At 40.3% G+C, this 14,803-nt stretch overlaps 1 protein-coding gene across 2 annotated transcripts in view; it reads left to right on the top strand.

Moving 5' to 3' along the window:
• VIT (vitrin) overlaps positions 1–14,803 on the top strand; it is a 131,599-nt gene that overhangs the window by 42,440 nt on the left and 74,356 nt on the right. For both annotated transcript variants that reach the window (XM_011935979.1, XM_011935978.1), the window contains exon 4: positions 6,345–6,501. In XM_011935979.1, the coding sequence (XP_011791369.1) occupies positions 6,345–6,501 (157 nt within the window). The remainder of the gene's footprint in view (positions 1–6,344; positions 6,502–14,803) is intronic.

Below are 14,803 nucleotides of genomic sequence, written 5' to 3'. Positions count from 1 at the left end.
ACTAGAGGGCGGGGACTCCTGGGAGTTTTCTAAGCAGGAAATTTACATGATGAAGACAACAATCAGTGAGATAAACAAGATATTCTCCACAGGCAGTAGAGCTACATTCTGAAATATTTCCATTTACGTTGGAGTCTGTTGAAATAGACTTAATTTGGGGTGAAATGTACAACATGCAATTCACATAGTTCTCTCCACTGAATTAATCTTAATACCTTGTAAGGCATGGAAAGATTTTTGCAATCAACCTTGAAAGAGTAGATGATTCCTGAACCTACTGCCTTGGGCATGAAGAGGTCATTGTTCTGGGACTTAGTTACTTAGTGCATTGGACGCTGATGAAGAGAAATACAGCTCCGTGGTTGTAAGATTTGGTATAGCATGCACACAGCTTCTTGGGTAGTTTTATGTGTAGCAACTTGTAAGTAATCCCCAGTGTTTGCTTGCTTCTTAGACACCTGGTGCTAACACCGGTGGGTTCTCCACAGATTGGTATGTGGGCCCTTTCTCAGACCATGAAAAAGGAAGAAGATTAACTTTCTAGCCCTTCCTCTGATATGTGGATGAGAAAGAAGGCAGAGACTCTCTGTGTTACAGATTTTCAGTTGAGTAGACTCTACCCTGGCAATTCTCAGAAATAACAGGAAAACAATACAATGGAAAACTACACTAGAAGAATTACTTTGCAGGTATTTGGGATAAATGCACAGATGCATGCATGTATTCACATGAACACACACACACATGCACACAAACAAACCTATTTTTCAGATATATACTGCATTCACCCACTAGTGGTTGTCAGCAATCTTCAAGTTCAGAAAAGCCTGTAAGATTAGACTAGAGAAGCTGCAGTTTTACTTCTTCCCTTCAGTCATGCAAGTGGCAACCAGGTGGAGCTGGCAAGGCTTTGGGTTTACAGGCCTGAGTTCAGGTCTTAGTTCTGCCGCTTGATATCTGAACAATTGTTCGATTGTTAATTGAACAAATTAACTTGCCTCTCTGAAAAATGATGACTAATGCCTTTTAGGGTTTTGTAAGGACCAAGTGAAAGAACCTGTATTAGGGTCCTTCGTAAACTAAAATATGTATTTTTAAAGACATAAACTTCTGCAGCTGCCCCAAAACTGTGTTGCCACAGGCCAGTTACCCTCTGTCATCCAATCACTCAATCCATCCATTTATTCATTCAGCAGACATTCTCTTGAACAGCAGTGAACAAAACAGACAAAAGTCCCTGCCCTCATGAATTTTATATTATAATAGATGAATGAAGATGTTAACTGGAACCGGGACCTAAAAGATAGTAACATTCAAACAGATGAAAGGAAAAATGGTTTCAGATGTGAGAAATGATTCAAGCTAAGTGTACAAGACAATATGCATTCAGAAAGTAGAGACTTTATTGCAAGTATTGGCAAGCCCAGACGTTCCATGGAAGAAACTGTGGAAAGGCCTTAAGGATTTTGGAATTTTTCCTAATGGCAGCAAAAACCTAGTGTGGTTTTTGAGCAAAGATTCAATGTGATCAAAGACTGTTTAAGAAAAATAGATAAGAATGCTTTGCGAAAGAAGGTGCTACAAAGGAAGAATTAAAATGACCTAGATGTCAGGATCAAGGAGAACAATGCATTCATCTTCAGATTAATGATATTTTTATTTAATTAAACTGAAGAGTTTTTGCATAATTCTCTTAAAAACAGGATTTCACTCTAGTTGAATATCACAGTCCAATAAAATAAAGTTTAATATTAAAAGTTTTCATGCATAAGTGCTTTTTTATGTTATAATTCTTCTTCTTCATTAAAAAAATAAAAATAATAATTTTTCCTTATTAACAGGCATGAGGCAAGCTTACAATGATTGCTTGTTGATAAGGAAACTTGTTTTCCAGAAGCAATGTGGCTTGCCTGAGATCACTGAAAAGATGAGTGGCAAAATAAGGCATCTACAGGCCTACTACATAGTTGGCTTATTGTATGTGACATCATCTAATAATCACTGTTCTTAGCCTAGGCAGGAGGCCCAACCAACAGCAGAAATATTTGCAGTTATTCCTCTCAGATTCTTTTTTTTTTTTTTGAGACCGAGTCTCGCTCTGTCGCCCGGGCTAGAGTGCAGTGGCCGGATCTCAGCTCACTGCAAGCTCCGCCTCCCGGGTTCACGCCATTCTCCTGCCTCAGCCTCCCGAGTAGCTGGGACTACAGGCGCCCGCCACCTCGCCCGGCTAGTTTTTTGTATTTTTTAGTAGAGACGGGGTTTCGTCGTGTTAGCCAGGATGGTCTCGATCTCATGACCTCGTGATCCGCCCGTCTCGGCCTCCCAAAGTGCTGGGATTACAGGCTTGAGCCACCGCGCCCGGCCATTCCTCTCAGATTCTAATTTTGTACTAAAAATTAACTCGGATAGTACCAGTTTTTTGTTCTGAGATAAGACCTTTCGCCAGGAACTCTTGTGAGATCACTACAGCAGACGCATAAACCTCGGTGACCTAAAGGTAATCCTACAATTCCCTGTGGCTAGTTCCAAGGGCCTTAGGGAAGGAACCCTTGGCAGATACTGAGATGCTCTAATGTGACTTCTGATAAGAAAGTGAGAGTGTCTATGAGAAGGCAAGATTATCTTAAGTAATCACATGAGAGAGTGGGTGGGGGCACAAAGGGAGAAGCAGAGCAGGTGGCCGAGCAATAGGTTTCTGTGCAAAGGTTCCACTGCAGAGGTCTGGGCTCCCCACAGCTCTCCGTGACTCTGGTGTAGACTTTCCCTCATGGACGCCAGCAACTGTCCAGTCAGGAAGGAATAGAAGAGGCTTCTGTCTTGCTTTCTTCAAATGTTCTAGAATAAGTTCTTTTTAGAAATTACAAATAATTTTCCACCTGAGGTTAGCTGTGGGGACGCAGCATTCCCCTCTGACTGTTCTGGCATTTGCCAAATGTCTTCCTGCTCCCTTTAGACCTAAGAATGATACTTCTTGAGCTGCCTTAATTTAAACTTGTCTTCTTAAGGAAATCTGATTTTCTGCACTTCTAGGATCAAACTCAGTGAAGGGGAAAGGGAGATATTAATAAACGTTAACAACCAAAGAAAGAGGAAGAAAGGAAACCTAAGCGGCAAGCGCTGAATAGTTCAAAGACGTTCAGAGGAAAGGCCAAGATTCGTTTCATTCGGGCCTTAAGTGGAGAGGCTAAAAGATTCTTTGACTGTTACAAGAAAACAGACTACCTCACAAATAACTGGGAAAATATTGTAAGGAAACAAACCATAGTTTCCATATACTTAAAGAAGAGCTGCCAGAAAGATACAAATGCCTGCTTTTTCCTGGCTGAATATAGACATTACACTTTTTAATAATTTTGGCAATCACTCTGCAAAATTTAACTAGTTCACTCTCTCCAGCTTAATTTTCTGTACAAATTTAACAAATTTTTTACCTTTAGCCACACTTTGCCATTGCTCCTTGTTTTTTCAAAGTGCATGAACGCATGTGCCTGATTTCATTTTTTCCCCCTGTGGGACAAATTAGTGAGTGAATTCACCAATTTTGCTAATCTGGTTAGGTGCAGATAAAGCACATCTTATTTAAGGTACTTTCCTGAGCTTTGTAAGGGGGGGAAAAAAAAAGACAAACTAAACAAGCAAACAAAAAACAAATGCCCCCCCCACCTTTTTTTTTTTTGAGACGGAGTCTGGCTCTGTCGCCCAGGCTGGAGTGCAGTGGCCGGATCTCAGCTCACTGCAAGCTCCGCCTCCCGGGTTTACGCCATTCTCCTGCCTCAGCCTCCCGAGTAGCTGGGACTACAGGCGCCGGCTACATTGCCTGGCTAGTTTTTTGTATTTTTTTTTTAGTAGAGACGGGGTTTCAACGTGTTAGCCAGGATGGTCTCCATCTCCTGACCTCGTGATCCGCCCATCTCGGCCTCCCAAAGTGCTGGGATTACAGGCTTGAGCCACCGCTCCCGGCCAACAAATGCCCCCTTAAAGAAAGGAGGGAAAATTGATTAGTGGGAAGTAAAATGTGACATTTTCCCTTGTCTTTTAAACCAATCATTTCATGGAAAATCCTACTGCATGGAAAATCCTACTGCATGTAATACATGCACCCTGAAGTCTTTCAACAGGTTTGATCATTGTCTAATACTCATGAAATAAGCTTCCAGATAGAGACTTGTTTACGCAATCCCAAAATATTTAGTTGGTCTGACAGGAGATTCAAAATCTGAGAGTGCCAGAGTCACATCAAAATTTAATCTCAATGCACACAGCTTGTCACCTCCTATTTCAAAGAACTAAGAACAAAGAAGAAATCTTTCGTTTTCTTTACCTCTAAGGGAGGAGATACATTTGGGAGTGAGGAAGTGATCTGGGGAAAAGAGGAGAGTTGAACACACAGTTACATCCAGGAATCAAACAGTTCACTAATTTGAAAACAGACCACAATGGCATCTTCATTCCAAAATTTGCCTTTAAAAAATACTCTGAGACTCAAAATAGTAAATGCAGCCTTGAGTATCAGAGTTTAAAAGAATGAAAGGTAAGAAGAAAATAGTCGGTGAGGAGGCAACCTTTGATGGGGAGAATGAAACCACAAAACTGTTTTAAGCACAGTGCTCTACTTCTTAATGTAAACCACAAATTGCTTAAGCCTGTGATCAAACTCAACCCCTTGGTTCCCAGGAGAAGTTCCCTGTTGGCCCAGCCCTGAGTAGCAAAGATTGGCTGGGATGGGTACTTAAGAAAAGAGCAGAAAACTTCAGTTCTCTCTCCAGCCTGGATGAAATACGGTTCTCCTCATTCAGGTACACAAGGGTTAAAAAAGAATATGCTTTTTGGATACAGCTGGAAGCCATTAGCAACTCTGAGACCATCTCAGGAACCCAGTTAGAGGGTGGGTGGCCTGGCAGAGCTCCTGGATCCAAGAGTCTATGGATTACAGACTCTTAGGGTTGGGAGGGGTTTTATTCTACTTCTCACCCAATGTAGAAATCCTCTCTATAACTGTTCAGTCTCCACTTGCATACTTCTACCAACACCCCACTCACTGCTTCCTGAGGCAGCTCATTCCTTCATGGACAATTTCAGTTCCTAGAAAGTTCTTCTTGGCAAAATTTGCCTCCATAGAAACTCTGTTCTTTGAGTTCTAGCTCACCCTCTGGCATCACAGCACACAACAATCCTACTTTGAAGATAACTATCAGTTTCCTCCAATTCTTGCTTCCTCATGCCCAAATGACCCATTTCTACAAACCATCCCTTTCATTTGGTAGTTTCCAGACCATTCTTAAGCATGCTGCCTCTTTGTACTGTGCTCAAGTTTTAAAGTCCCTTCTGAAGAATGGGGGCCGGAACTGAATACATTCCCAGATCAAAAGGCACCAGTAAAGTGTCTTCTAGGGGACCTTTTCCTTCAGGAGTTATTGAGGAAAAATCTTTGCAGGGAATACGCAGTCTTACCCCTTCTTGGATACAGTCAATAGAGCATCTACTCCACCTCATCCCTAGACAACCTTTCAGCTTCAGGAGACTTGCCTACTGGATAGCGCGAGGCTGGCAGTAGCAATAGCAAAGCCAAAAGAGAGGGAGGAAACAATGAATGAATGAGCTTCCCCTGGACGCTCAGCTGGGGAATTCTCAGTTTTCCACCAGGCAGATAAGAAAAGATCTCTCCCATTATGACTTCAGATCTAAGCCTAGAGGAACCTCTAGGACCAAGACAAAATATCATGTTTTTGATGTATCTTCCCTGTCCAAAAGTCTTTCATTGCCTCCCACATCCTACACAGAACATGAGCATGCAAGCCTTCTTAATTTGGTCCATTCCTACCAATCTACCATCCTCCCACCAGGCCCCATAATGGAGTTCCCACCCAGAAAGCCAACTTTGTCCAGGTCATTCCTAACTCTGATGCTCCTGCTGTATGCCCTTCCTGGAATACTTTTCCTTCCTTCTGTAAGGTTGGATAAGAGTTTTTTCTGGGTTAGCTACAGAGCATCTGAAAAACCAGTACTCTCCTGCCTTGACTCAAGATAACATTTCTGGCCACTGGAGGTGGGTAGTCTTTCCTCAGAGATCTCTGCTTTGTTAATTGATTATTTCAATAAGCACAGGAATCAGCCTTTTGCTTTTGTTCTCAGCAGGTTAAAGGCAATGAATGGTCATTGTGGTTCTTTTGGTCTGGGAAATGTCCTAATTACATCTTTGCTTTCATTACAGGGAGGGGATGTAGAGTCAGCCCAGGCTCTGGCTTTTAGAGATTAAGTAAGTCAATAGTTAAGACCTAACAGAGTCACCCCATAGATAAACTAATAGCACAAGGTGTAATTTTGACCTCATTTTGTATTCCCAGCTGTGCCTCAGATCAACTGTGATGTCAAAGCCGGAAAGATCATCAATCCTGAGTTCATTGTGAAATGTCCAGCAGGATGCCAAGACCCCAGATTCCATGTTTATGGCACTGACGTGTATGCATCCTACTCCAGTGTGTGCAGTGCTGCCGTCCACAGGTGAGTGGCTCTGAGCTACTTAATAACTAACTAGGAATCAGGGTGTTGGCAGGGAGCCCTCATGCAAGGTTGCCATATTTAGCAAGCAAAAATATACAAATATTTTTTAGCTCAAAATCGTCATTTAATCTTCATTTAAAAAGTATTTTTACTGGATATAGAAATCTAGCCAACAGTTATTTTTTCTTCTTTCATTTAGCACTGTATTATGCTTCATTGTCTCCTTGCATAGTTTCAGATGACAAGTCTGTATTCATTTTTTTATCTTTGTTCCTCTATACATAATGTGTCATTTTCCTTTGGTTACTTTTAAGATTTTCTCTTTATCATTTGTTCCGGAAAATGTGGCTATAGTGTGCTCTTGTGGAGTTTTCTTTGTTATCCTGATTGAGAGTCATAGAGCTTATATATTTCATCAAATTTGGGGATTTTAAGCAATTGTCTCCAAATATTCTTGTTTGCCCTTGCCCTAGCCTCTCCTTCTGAAACTTTATGTCACACTACTTCAAATTATCCCACAGGTCACTGAGACATTGCTCTTTTTCTAAACTTTTATTTTAGATTCCAGGTGTACATGTGCAGGTTTGTTACAAAGGCATATTACATTATGCTGGGATTCAGAGTACAACTGAACCCATCACCCAGGAAGTAAGCATAGTACCAAATAGGTGGCTTTTCAGGCTTTGCCTCCCTCCCTCCCCCTTCTTGTATTCCCCAGTGTCTGTTGTTTCCATCTTTTCATCCATGAGTACCCCATGCTTAGCTCCCACTTATAAGTGAGAACATGCAATATTTGGTGTTCTGTCTCTGCATTAGTTCACTTAGGATAATGGCCTCCAGCTGCATTCATGTTGCTGCAAAGGACATAATTTTGTTCTTTTTCATGGCTGCATAGTATTCCATGGTGTATATGTACCACAGTTTCTTTATCCAATCCACCACTGATAGGCACCTCAGTTGGTTCCATGTCTTTGCTATTGTGAATAGTGCTGCAACGAACATACTGGTGCATGTGTCTTTTTGGTAGAACGATTTATTTTCCTTTTGGTATATACCTAGCAATGGGTATATATAGTCAGCAATGGGATTGCTGGGTCAAATGGTTGTTCATTAGTTCTTTGAGAAATCTCCAAACTGCTCTCCACATTGACTGAACTAATTTACATTCCCACCAACAATGTATAAGCATTCCCTTTTCTTTGCAGCCCACCAATATATCTATTATTTCTTGGCTTTTTAACAAAAGCCATTCTGACTGGTGTAAGATGTTATCTCATTGTAGTTTTGATTTACATTTCTCTGATGATTAGTGATGATGAGTATTTTTTAATATGTTTGTTGGCTGCTTGTATGTTTTCTTTTGAGAAGTGTCTGTTCGTGTCCTTTGCCCACTTTTTAATGTGGTTGTTTTTAGCTTGTTCGATGGCTTAAGTCCCTTATAGATTCTGGATATTAGACCTTTGTTGGGTGCATAGTTTGCAAATATCTTCTCTCTTTCTATAGGTTTTCTGTTTACCCCACTGATAAGTTCCTTTGCTGTGCAGAGCTCTTTAGTTTAATTAGATCCCACTCATCAATTTTTGTTTTTGTTGCAATTGCTTTTGAGGACTTAGACACAAATTCTTTGCCAAGACCAATGTCAAGAATGGTATTTCCTAGGTTTTCTTCTAGGATTTTTATAGTTTGAAGTATTACATGTAAGTCTTTAATCCATCTTGAGTCAATTTTTGTATATGGTGATAGGGAGGGGTCCAGTCTCATTCTTTTGCATATGGACAGCCAGTTATCCCCAACACCATTTATTGACTAGGGAATCCTTTCCCTATTGCTTATTTGTGTCAGCTTTGAGGACAATCAGATAGTTGCAGGTGTATGGCTTTATTCCTGAGTTATCTATTCTTTTCCATTGTTTATGTGTCTGGTTTTTGTACTGATACCACATTGTTTTAGTTGCTGTAGCCTTGTAGGATTAAGTCTGATAATGGGATACCTCCAGGTTTTTTCTTTTTGCTTAGAATTGTTTTGGCTCTTCAGGCTATTTTTGGGTTCCATATGAATTTTAGAATAGTTTTTTTCTAATTCTGTGAAAAAGTACATTGGTAGTTTGATAAAAATAGTGTTGAATCTGTACATTGCTTTGGGCAGTATAGTCATTTTAGCAATATTGATTCTTCCACTCTATAAGCATGGGATATTTTTCCATTTGTTCATGTCATCTCTGACTTCTTCCGGGAGCATTTCATAGTTCTCCTTGTAGAGATTGTTCACCTTCTTTAGTTATATGTATTCCTAAGTATTTTCTTCTTCTTGTGGCTACTGTAAATGGGATTGTGTTCTGATTTGGCTCTCAGCTTGAATATTATTGTATACAGAAATGCTACTGATTTTTGTACATTGGTTTTGTATCCCGAAACTTTACTGAAATCGTTTATCAGCTTAAGGAGCCTTTTGATGGAGTCTTTAGGGTTTTCTAGGTATAGAGTCATATCGTCAGTGAAGAGAGATAGTTTGACTTCTTGTTTTCCTATTTAAATGCCTTTTATTTATTTCTCTTGCCTGGTTGCTTTGGCTAGGACTTCTAGTACTATCGGAAATAAGAGTAGTGAGGGTGAGCATCCTTGTCTTGTTCCAGTTCTCCAAGGGAGTGCTTCCAGCTTTTGCCCATTCAATATGATGCTGGATGTGGATTTGTCATAGATGGTTCTTATTATTTTGAGGTTACATTCCTATAGTGCCCAGCCAGTTGGGAGTTTTTATCATGAAGGGATATTGGATCTCATCAAAAGCTTTTCCTGTGTCTATTGAGATGATCATATGGTTTTTGTTTTTAATTCTGTTTATATGGTAAATCATTTTTATTGATTTACATATGTTGAAGTAACCCAGGAATAAAGCCTACTTGATTGCAGTGAATTAGCTTTTTGATGTGCTGCTAGATTTGGTTTGCTAGTATTCTGTTGAGGATTTTTTGCATCTATGTTCTTCAGAGATATTGGTCTGTAGTTTTATTTTTTTCACATGTCTCGACTGGGTTGTGGTATCAGGGTGATGTTGGCTTCTTAAAATGAATTAGGGAGGATTTCTTACTCCTTGATATTTTGGAATAGTTTCAGTAGCATTGGTACCAGCTCTTTGTACTTCTGGTAGCATTTGGCTGTGAATCTATCTGGTCCAGGGATTTTTCTGGATACTAGGTTTTTTATTATTAATTCAATTTCAGAACTTGTTAGTGGGCTGTTCAGGGTTTTAATTTCTTCCTAGTTCTGCTCTAATTTTAGTTATTTCTTTTCTCCTGGGTTAGTGTGTTCTTATTTTTCTATTTCCTCTAAGATGTGATATTAGATTGTTAATATAAGGCATTTAGAACTTCTTGATGTAGGCCTTTTGTACTATAAATTTTCCACTCAACAGTGTTTTCACTGCATCCCAGAGGTTTCGGTATGTATGTCTATATTTTCATTAATTTCAGTAATATTTTTATTTCTGCTTTAATTTCATTGTTTGCCCAAAAGTCATTCAGGAGTAGGTTGTTTAATTTCCATGTAATTGTTTGGCTTTGAGAGATCTTTTTGGTATTGATTTTATTTTTATTGCACTGTGTTCCAAGAGTATGACTGGTATAATTTCAAATTTTTTTAATTTATTGAGACTTGCTTTATAGCTAAACATGTGGTCAATCATAGAGTATATTGCACATGCAGATGAGAAGAATGTATATCTGTGGTAGTTGGGTGCAGTATTCTGTAGATGTCTATTAGAGCCAATTGATCAAGTGTTGAGTTTAAGTCCAGAATTTCTTTGTCAGTTTTCTGCCTCAATGATCTAACTCTGTCAGTGGGGTGTTGAAGTCCCCTACCATTATTGTGTGGCTGTCTAAGTCTTTCCATGGGTCTAGAAGTACTTGTTTTATGAATCTGGGTGCTCCAATGTTGGGTGTGTATATATTTAGGATAGTTTTCTTGTTGAATTGAACTTCTCTATCATTATGTAATACTCTTCTTTGTCTGTTTACTGTTGTTGGTTTAACATTTGATATAAGAATAGTGACCTCTGTAGATCTTTCTTCATCCTTTTACTTTGAGCCTCTGGGTATTATTATGTGTGAGATGGCCTCTTGAAGACAGCAGATGGTGGGATCTTGTTTCTTAATCCAACTTGCCACACTGTGCCTTTTAAGTGGGGCATTTAGACCATTTACATTCAAGGTTAATATTGATATATGAGGTTTTGACTGGTCATAATGTTGTCAGCTGGTTGTTTTGTAGACTTGATTGTGTAGTTGCTTTATAGGGTCTCCGGGCTATGAACTTATGTGTGTTTTTGTGGTAGCAGGTATCATTCTTTCATTTCCATGTTTAGAACTCCCTTAAGGACCTCTTGCAAGGCTCGTCTAGTGGCAATGAATTCCCTTAGCATTTGCTTATCTGAAAAGTATTTTATTTCTCCTTTGCTTATGAAGCTTAGTTTGGCAGAATATGAAATTTTTTGTTGGAATTTCTTTTCTTTAAGGATGCTGAGAATAGGCTCCCAGTCTCTTCTGGCTTGTAAACCTTGTGCTGAGAAGTCCACTGTTAGCCTGATGGTGCTCCCTTTGTAGGTGATCTGACCCTTTGATTACCTTTAAGACTTTTTTTGGTTCCAAGATGGCCAAATAGGAACAGCTCCAGTCTACAGCTCCCAGCATGAGCAATGCAGAAGATGGGTGATTTCTGCATTTCCAACTGAAGTACAAGATTCATCTCACTGGGGCTTGTTGGACAGTGGGTGGACAGTGAGTGCAGACCACCAAGAGTGAGCCAAAGCAGGGTGAGGCATCGCCTCACCCGGGAAGTGTAAGGGTCAGGGAATTCCCTTTCCTAGCCAAGAGAAACTGTGACAGAGGGCAGCTGGAAAATGGGGTCACTCCCACTCTAATACTGCATTTTTCCAATGGTCTTAGCAAATGGCACACCAGGAGATTATATCCCACGCCTGGCTCAGAGGGTCCCATCCCCACGGAGCCTTGCTCATTGCTAGCACAACAATCTGAGATCGAACTCCAAGGTGGCAGCGAGGCTGGGGGAGGGGCACCCGCCATTGCTGAGACTTGAGTAGGTAAACAAAGCAGCCAGGAAGCTCGAACTGGGTGGAGCACAACACAGCTCAAGGAGGCCTGCCTAACTCTGTAGACTCCACCTCTGGGGGCAGGGGATAGCCTAATGTAAGGCAGCAGAAACCTCTGCAGACTTAAATGTCCCTCTCTGACAGCTTTGAAGAGAGTAGTGGTTCTCCCAGCACGGAGTTTTAGATCTGAAAACAGACAGACTGCCTCCTCAAATGGGTCCCTGACCCCCAAGTAGCCTAACTGGGAGGCACCCCCCAGTAGGAGCAGACTGACACCTCACATGGCCGGGTACCCCTCTGAGACGAAGCTTCCAGAGGAATGATCAGGCAGCAACATTTGTCATTCAGCAATATTCGCTGTTCTGCAGCCTCCACTGCTGATACCCAGGCAAACAGGGTCTGGAGTGGACCTCCAGCAAACTCCAACAGACCTGCAGCTGAGAGTCCTGACTGTTAGGAGGAAATCTAACAAACAGAAAGGACAGCCACACCAAAACCCCATCTGTACATCACCATCATCAAAGACCAAAGGTAGATAAAACCACAAAGATGGAGAAAAAACAGAGCAGAAGAGCTGAAAATTCTAAAAATCAGAGCGCCTCTCCCTCTCCAAAGGAACGCAGCTCCTCACCAGCAACGGAACAAAGCTGGATGGAGAATAACTTTGATGAATAGAAAGAAGAAGGCTTCAGATGATCAAACTTCTCCGAGCTAAAGGAGGAAGTTCAAACCCGTCGCAAAGAAGCTAAACACTTTGAAAAAAGATTAGACAAATGGCTAACTAGAATAACCAGTGTAGAGAAGTCCTTAAATGACCTGATGGAGCTGAAAACCATGGCACAAGAACTACGTGACAAAAGCACAAACTTCAGTAGCTGATTTGATCAACTGGAAGAAAGGTTATCAGTGATTGAAGATCAAATGAATGAAATGAAGCGAGAAGAGAAGTTTAGAGAAAAAAGAGTAAAAAGAAATGAACAAAGCCTCCAAGAAATATGGGACCATGTGAAAAGACCAAATCTATGTCTGATTGGTGTACCTGAAAGTGACGGGGAGAATGGAACCAAGTTGGAAAACACTCTGCAGGATATTATCCAGGAGAACTTCCCCAACCTAGCAAGGCAGACCACATTCAAATTCATGAAATACAGAGAACTCCACAAAGATACTCCTCGAGAAAAACAACTCCAAGACACATAATTATCAGATTCACCAAAGTTGAAATGAAGGAAAAAATGTTAAGGGCAGCCAGAGAGAAGTCGGATTACCCATAAGGGAAGCCCATCAGACTAACAATGGATCTCTTGATAGAAACTTTACAAGCCAGAAGAGAATGGGGGCCAATATTCAACATTCTTAAAGAAAAGAATTTTCAACCCAGAATTTCATATCCTGCCAAACTAAGTGTCATAAGTGAAGGAGAAATAAAATCATTTACAGACAAGCAAATGCTGAGAGATTTTGTCACCACCAGGCCTGCCATACAAGAGCTCCTGAAGGAAGCACTGAACATGGAAAGGAACAACGGGTACCAGCCATTGAAAAAACATGCCAAATTGTAAAGATCATCAATGCTAGGAAGAAACTGCATCAACTAACGAGCAAAATAACCAGCTAACATCATAATGTCAGGATCAAATTCACACATAACAATATTAACCTTAAATGTAAATGGGCTAAATGCTCCAATTAAGAGACACAGGCTGGCAAATTGGATAAAGAGTCAGGACTCATCAGTTTGCTGTATTCAGGAGACCCATCTCATGTGCAGAGACACACATAGGCTCAAAATAAAGGGATGGAGGAAGATCTACCAAGCAAGTGGACACCAAAAAAAAGCAGGGGTTGCAATCCTAGTTTCTGATAAAATAGACTTTAAACCATCAAAGATCAAAAGAGACAAAGAAGGCCATTACATAATGGTAAAGGGATCAATTCAACAGGAAGAGCTAACTATCCTAAATATATATGCACCCAATACAGGAGCACCCAGATTCATAAAGCAAGTCCTTAGAGACCTACAAAGAGACTTAGACTCCCATACAATAATAATGGGAGACATTAACACCCCACTGTCAATATTAGACAGATCAATGAGATGGAAAGTTAACAAGGATATCCAGGTATTTAACTCAGTTCTGCACCAAGCGGACCTAATAGACATTTACAGAACTCTCCACCCTAAATCAACAGAATATACATTCTTCTCAGCACCGCATCACACTTATTCCAAAATTGACCACATAGTTGGAAGTAAAGCACTCCTCAGCAAATGTAAAAGAACAGAAATTATAACAAACCATCTCTCAGACCACAGTGCAATCAAACTAGAACTCAGGATTAAGAAACTCACCCCAAACCACTCAACTACATGGAAACTGAACAACCTGCTCCTGAATGACTGCTGGGTACATAACAAAATGAAGGCAGAAATAAAGACATTCTTTGAAACCAATGAGAACAAAGACACAACATACCAAATATCTGGGACACATTTAAAGCAGTGGTAGAGGGAAATTTATAGCACTAAATGCCCACAAGAGAAAGCAGGAAAGATCTAAAATTGACACCCTGACATCACAATTAAAAGAGCTAGAGAAGCAAGAGCAAACACTTTCAAAAACTAGCAGAAGGCAAGAAATAACTAAGATCAGAGCAGAACTGAAGGAGATAGAGACACAAAAAAAAACCTTCAAAACATCAATTAATCCAGGAGCTGGTTTTTTGAAAAGATCAACAAAATTGATAGATTGCTAGCAAGACAAATAAAGAAGAAAAGAGAGAAGAGAAGAATCAAATCGATGCAATAAAAAATTATAAAGGAGATATCACCACCAATCCCACAGAAATACAAACTACCATCACAGAATACTATAAACACCTCTACGCAAATAAACTAGAAAACCTAGAACAAATGGATAAATTCCTGGACACATACACCCTCTCAAGACTAAACCAGGAAGAAGTTGAATCCCTGAATAGACCAGTAACAGGCTCTGAAATTGAGGCAATAATTAATAGCATACCAACCAAAAAAAGTCCAGGACCAGATGGATTCACAGGCGAATTCTAACAGAGGTACAAGGAGGAGGTGGTACCATTCCTCTGAAACTATTCCAATCAATAGAAAAAGAGGGAATCCTCCCTAACTCATTTTATGAGGCCAGCATCATCCTGATATCAAAGCCTGGCAGAGACA

The sequence above is a fragment of the Colobus angolensis genome, unplaced genomic scaffold (assembly GCF_000951035.1).
Source record: "Colobus angolensis palliatus isolate OR3802 unplaced genomic scaffold, Cang.pa_1.0 Scaffold15, whole genome shotgun sequence".
NCBI classification, from domain to species: domain Eukaryota; kingdom Metazoa; phylum Chordata; class Mammalia; order Primates; family Cercopithecidae; genus Colobus; species Colobus angolensis.
This window is presented reverse-complemented; position numbering and strand designations above follow the sequence as displayed.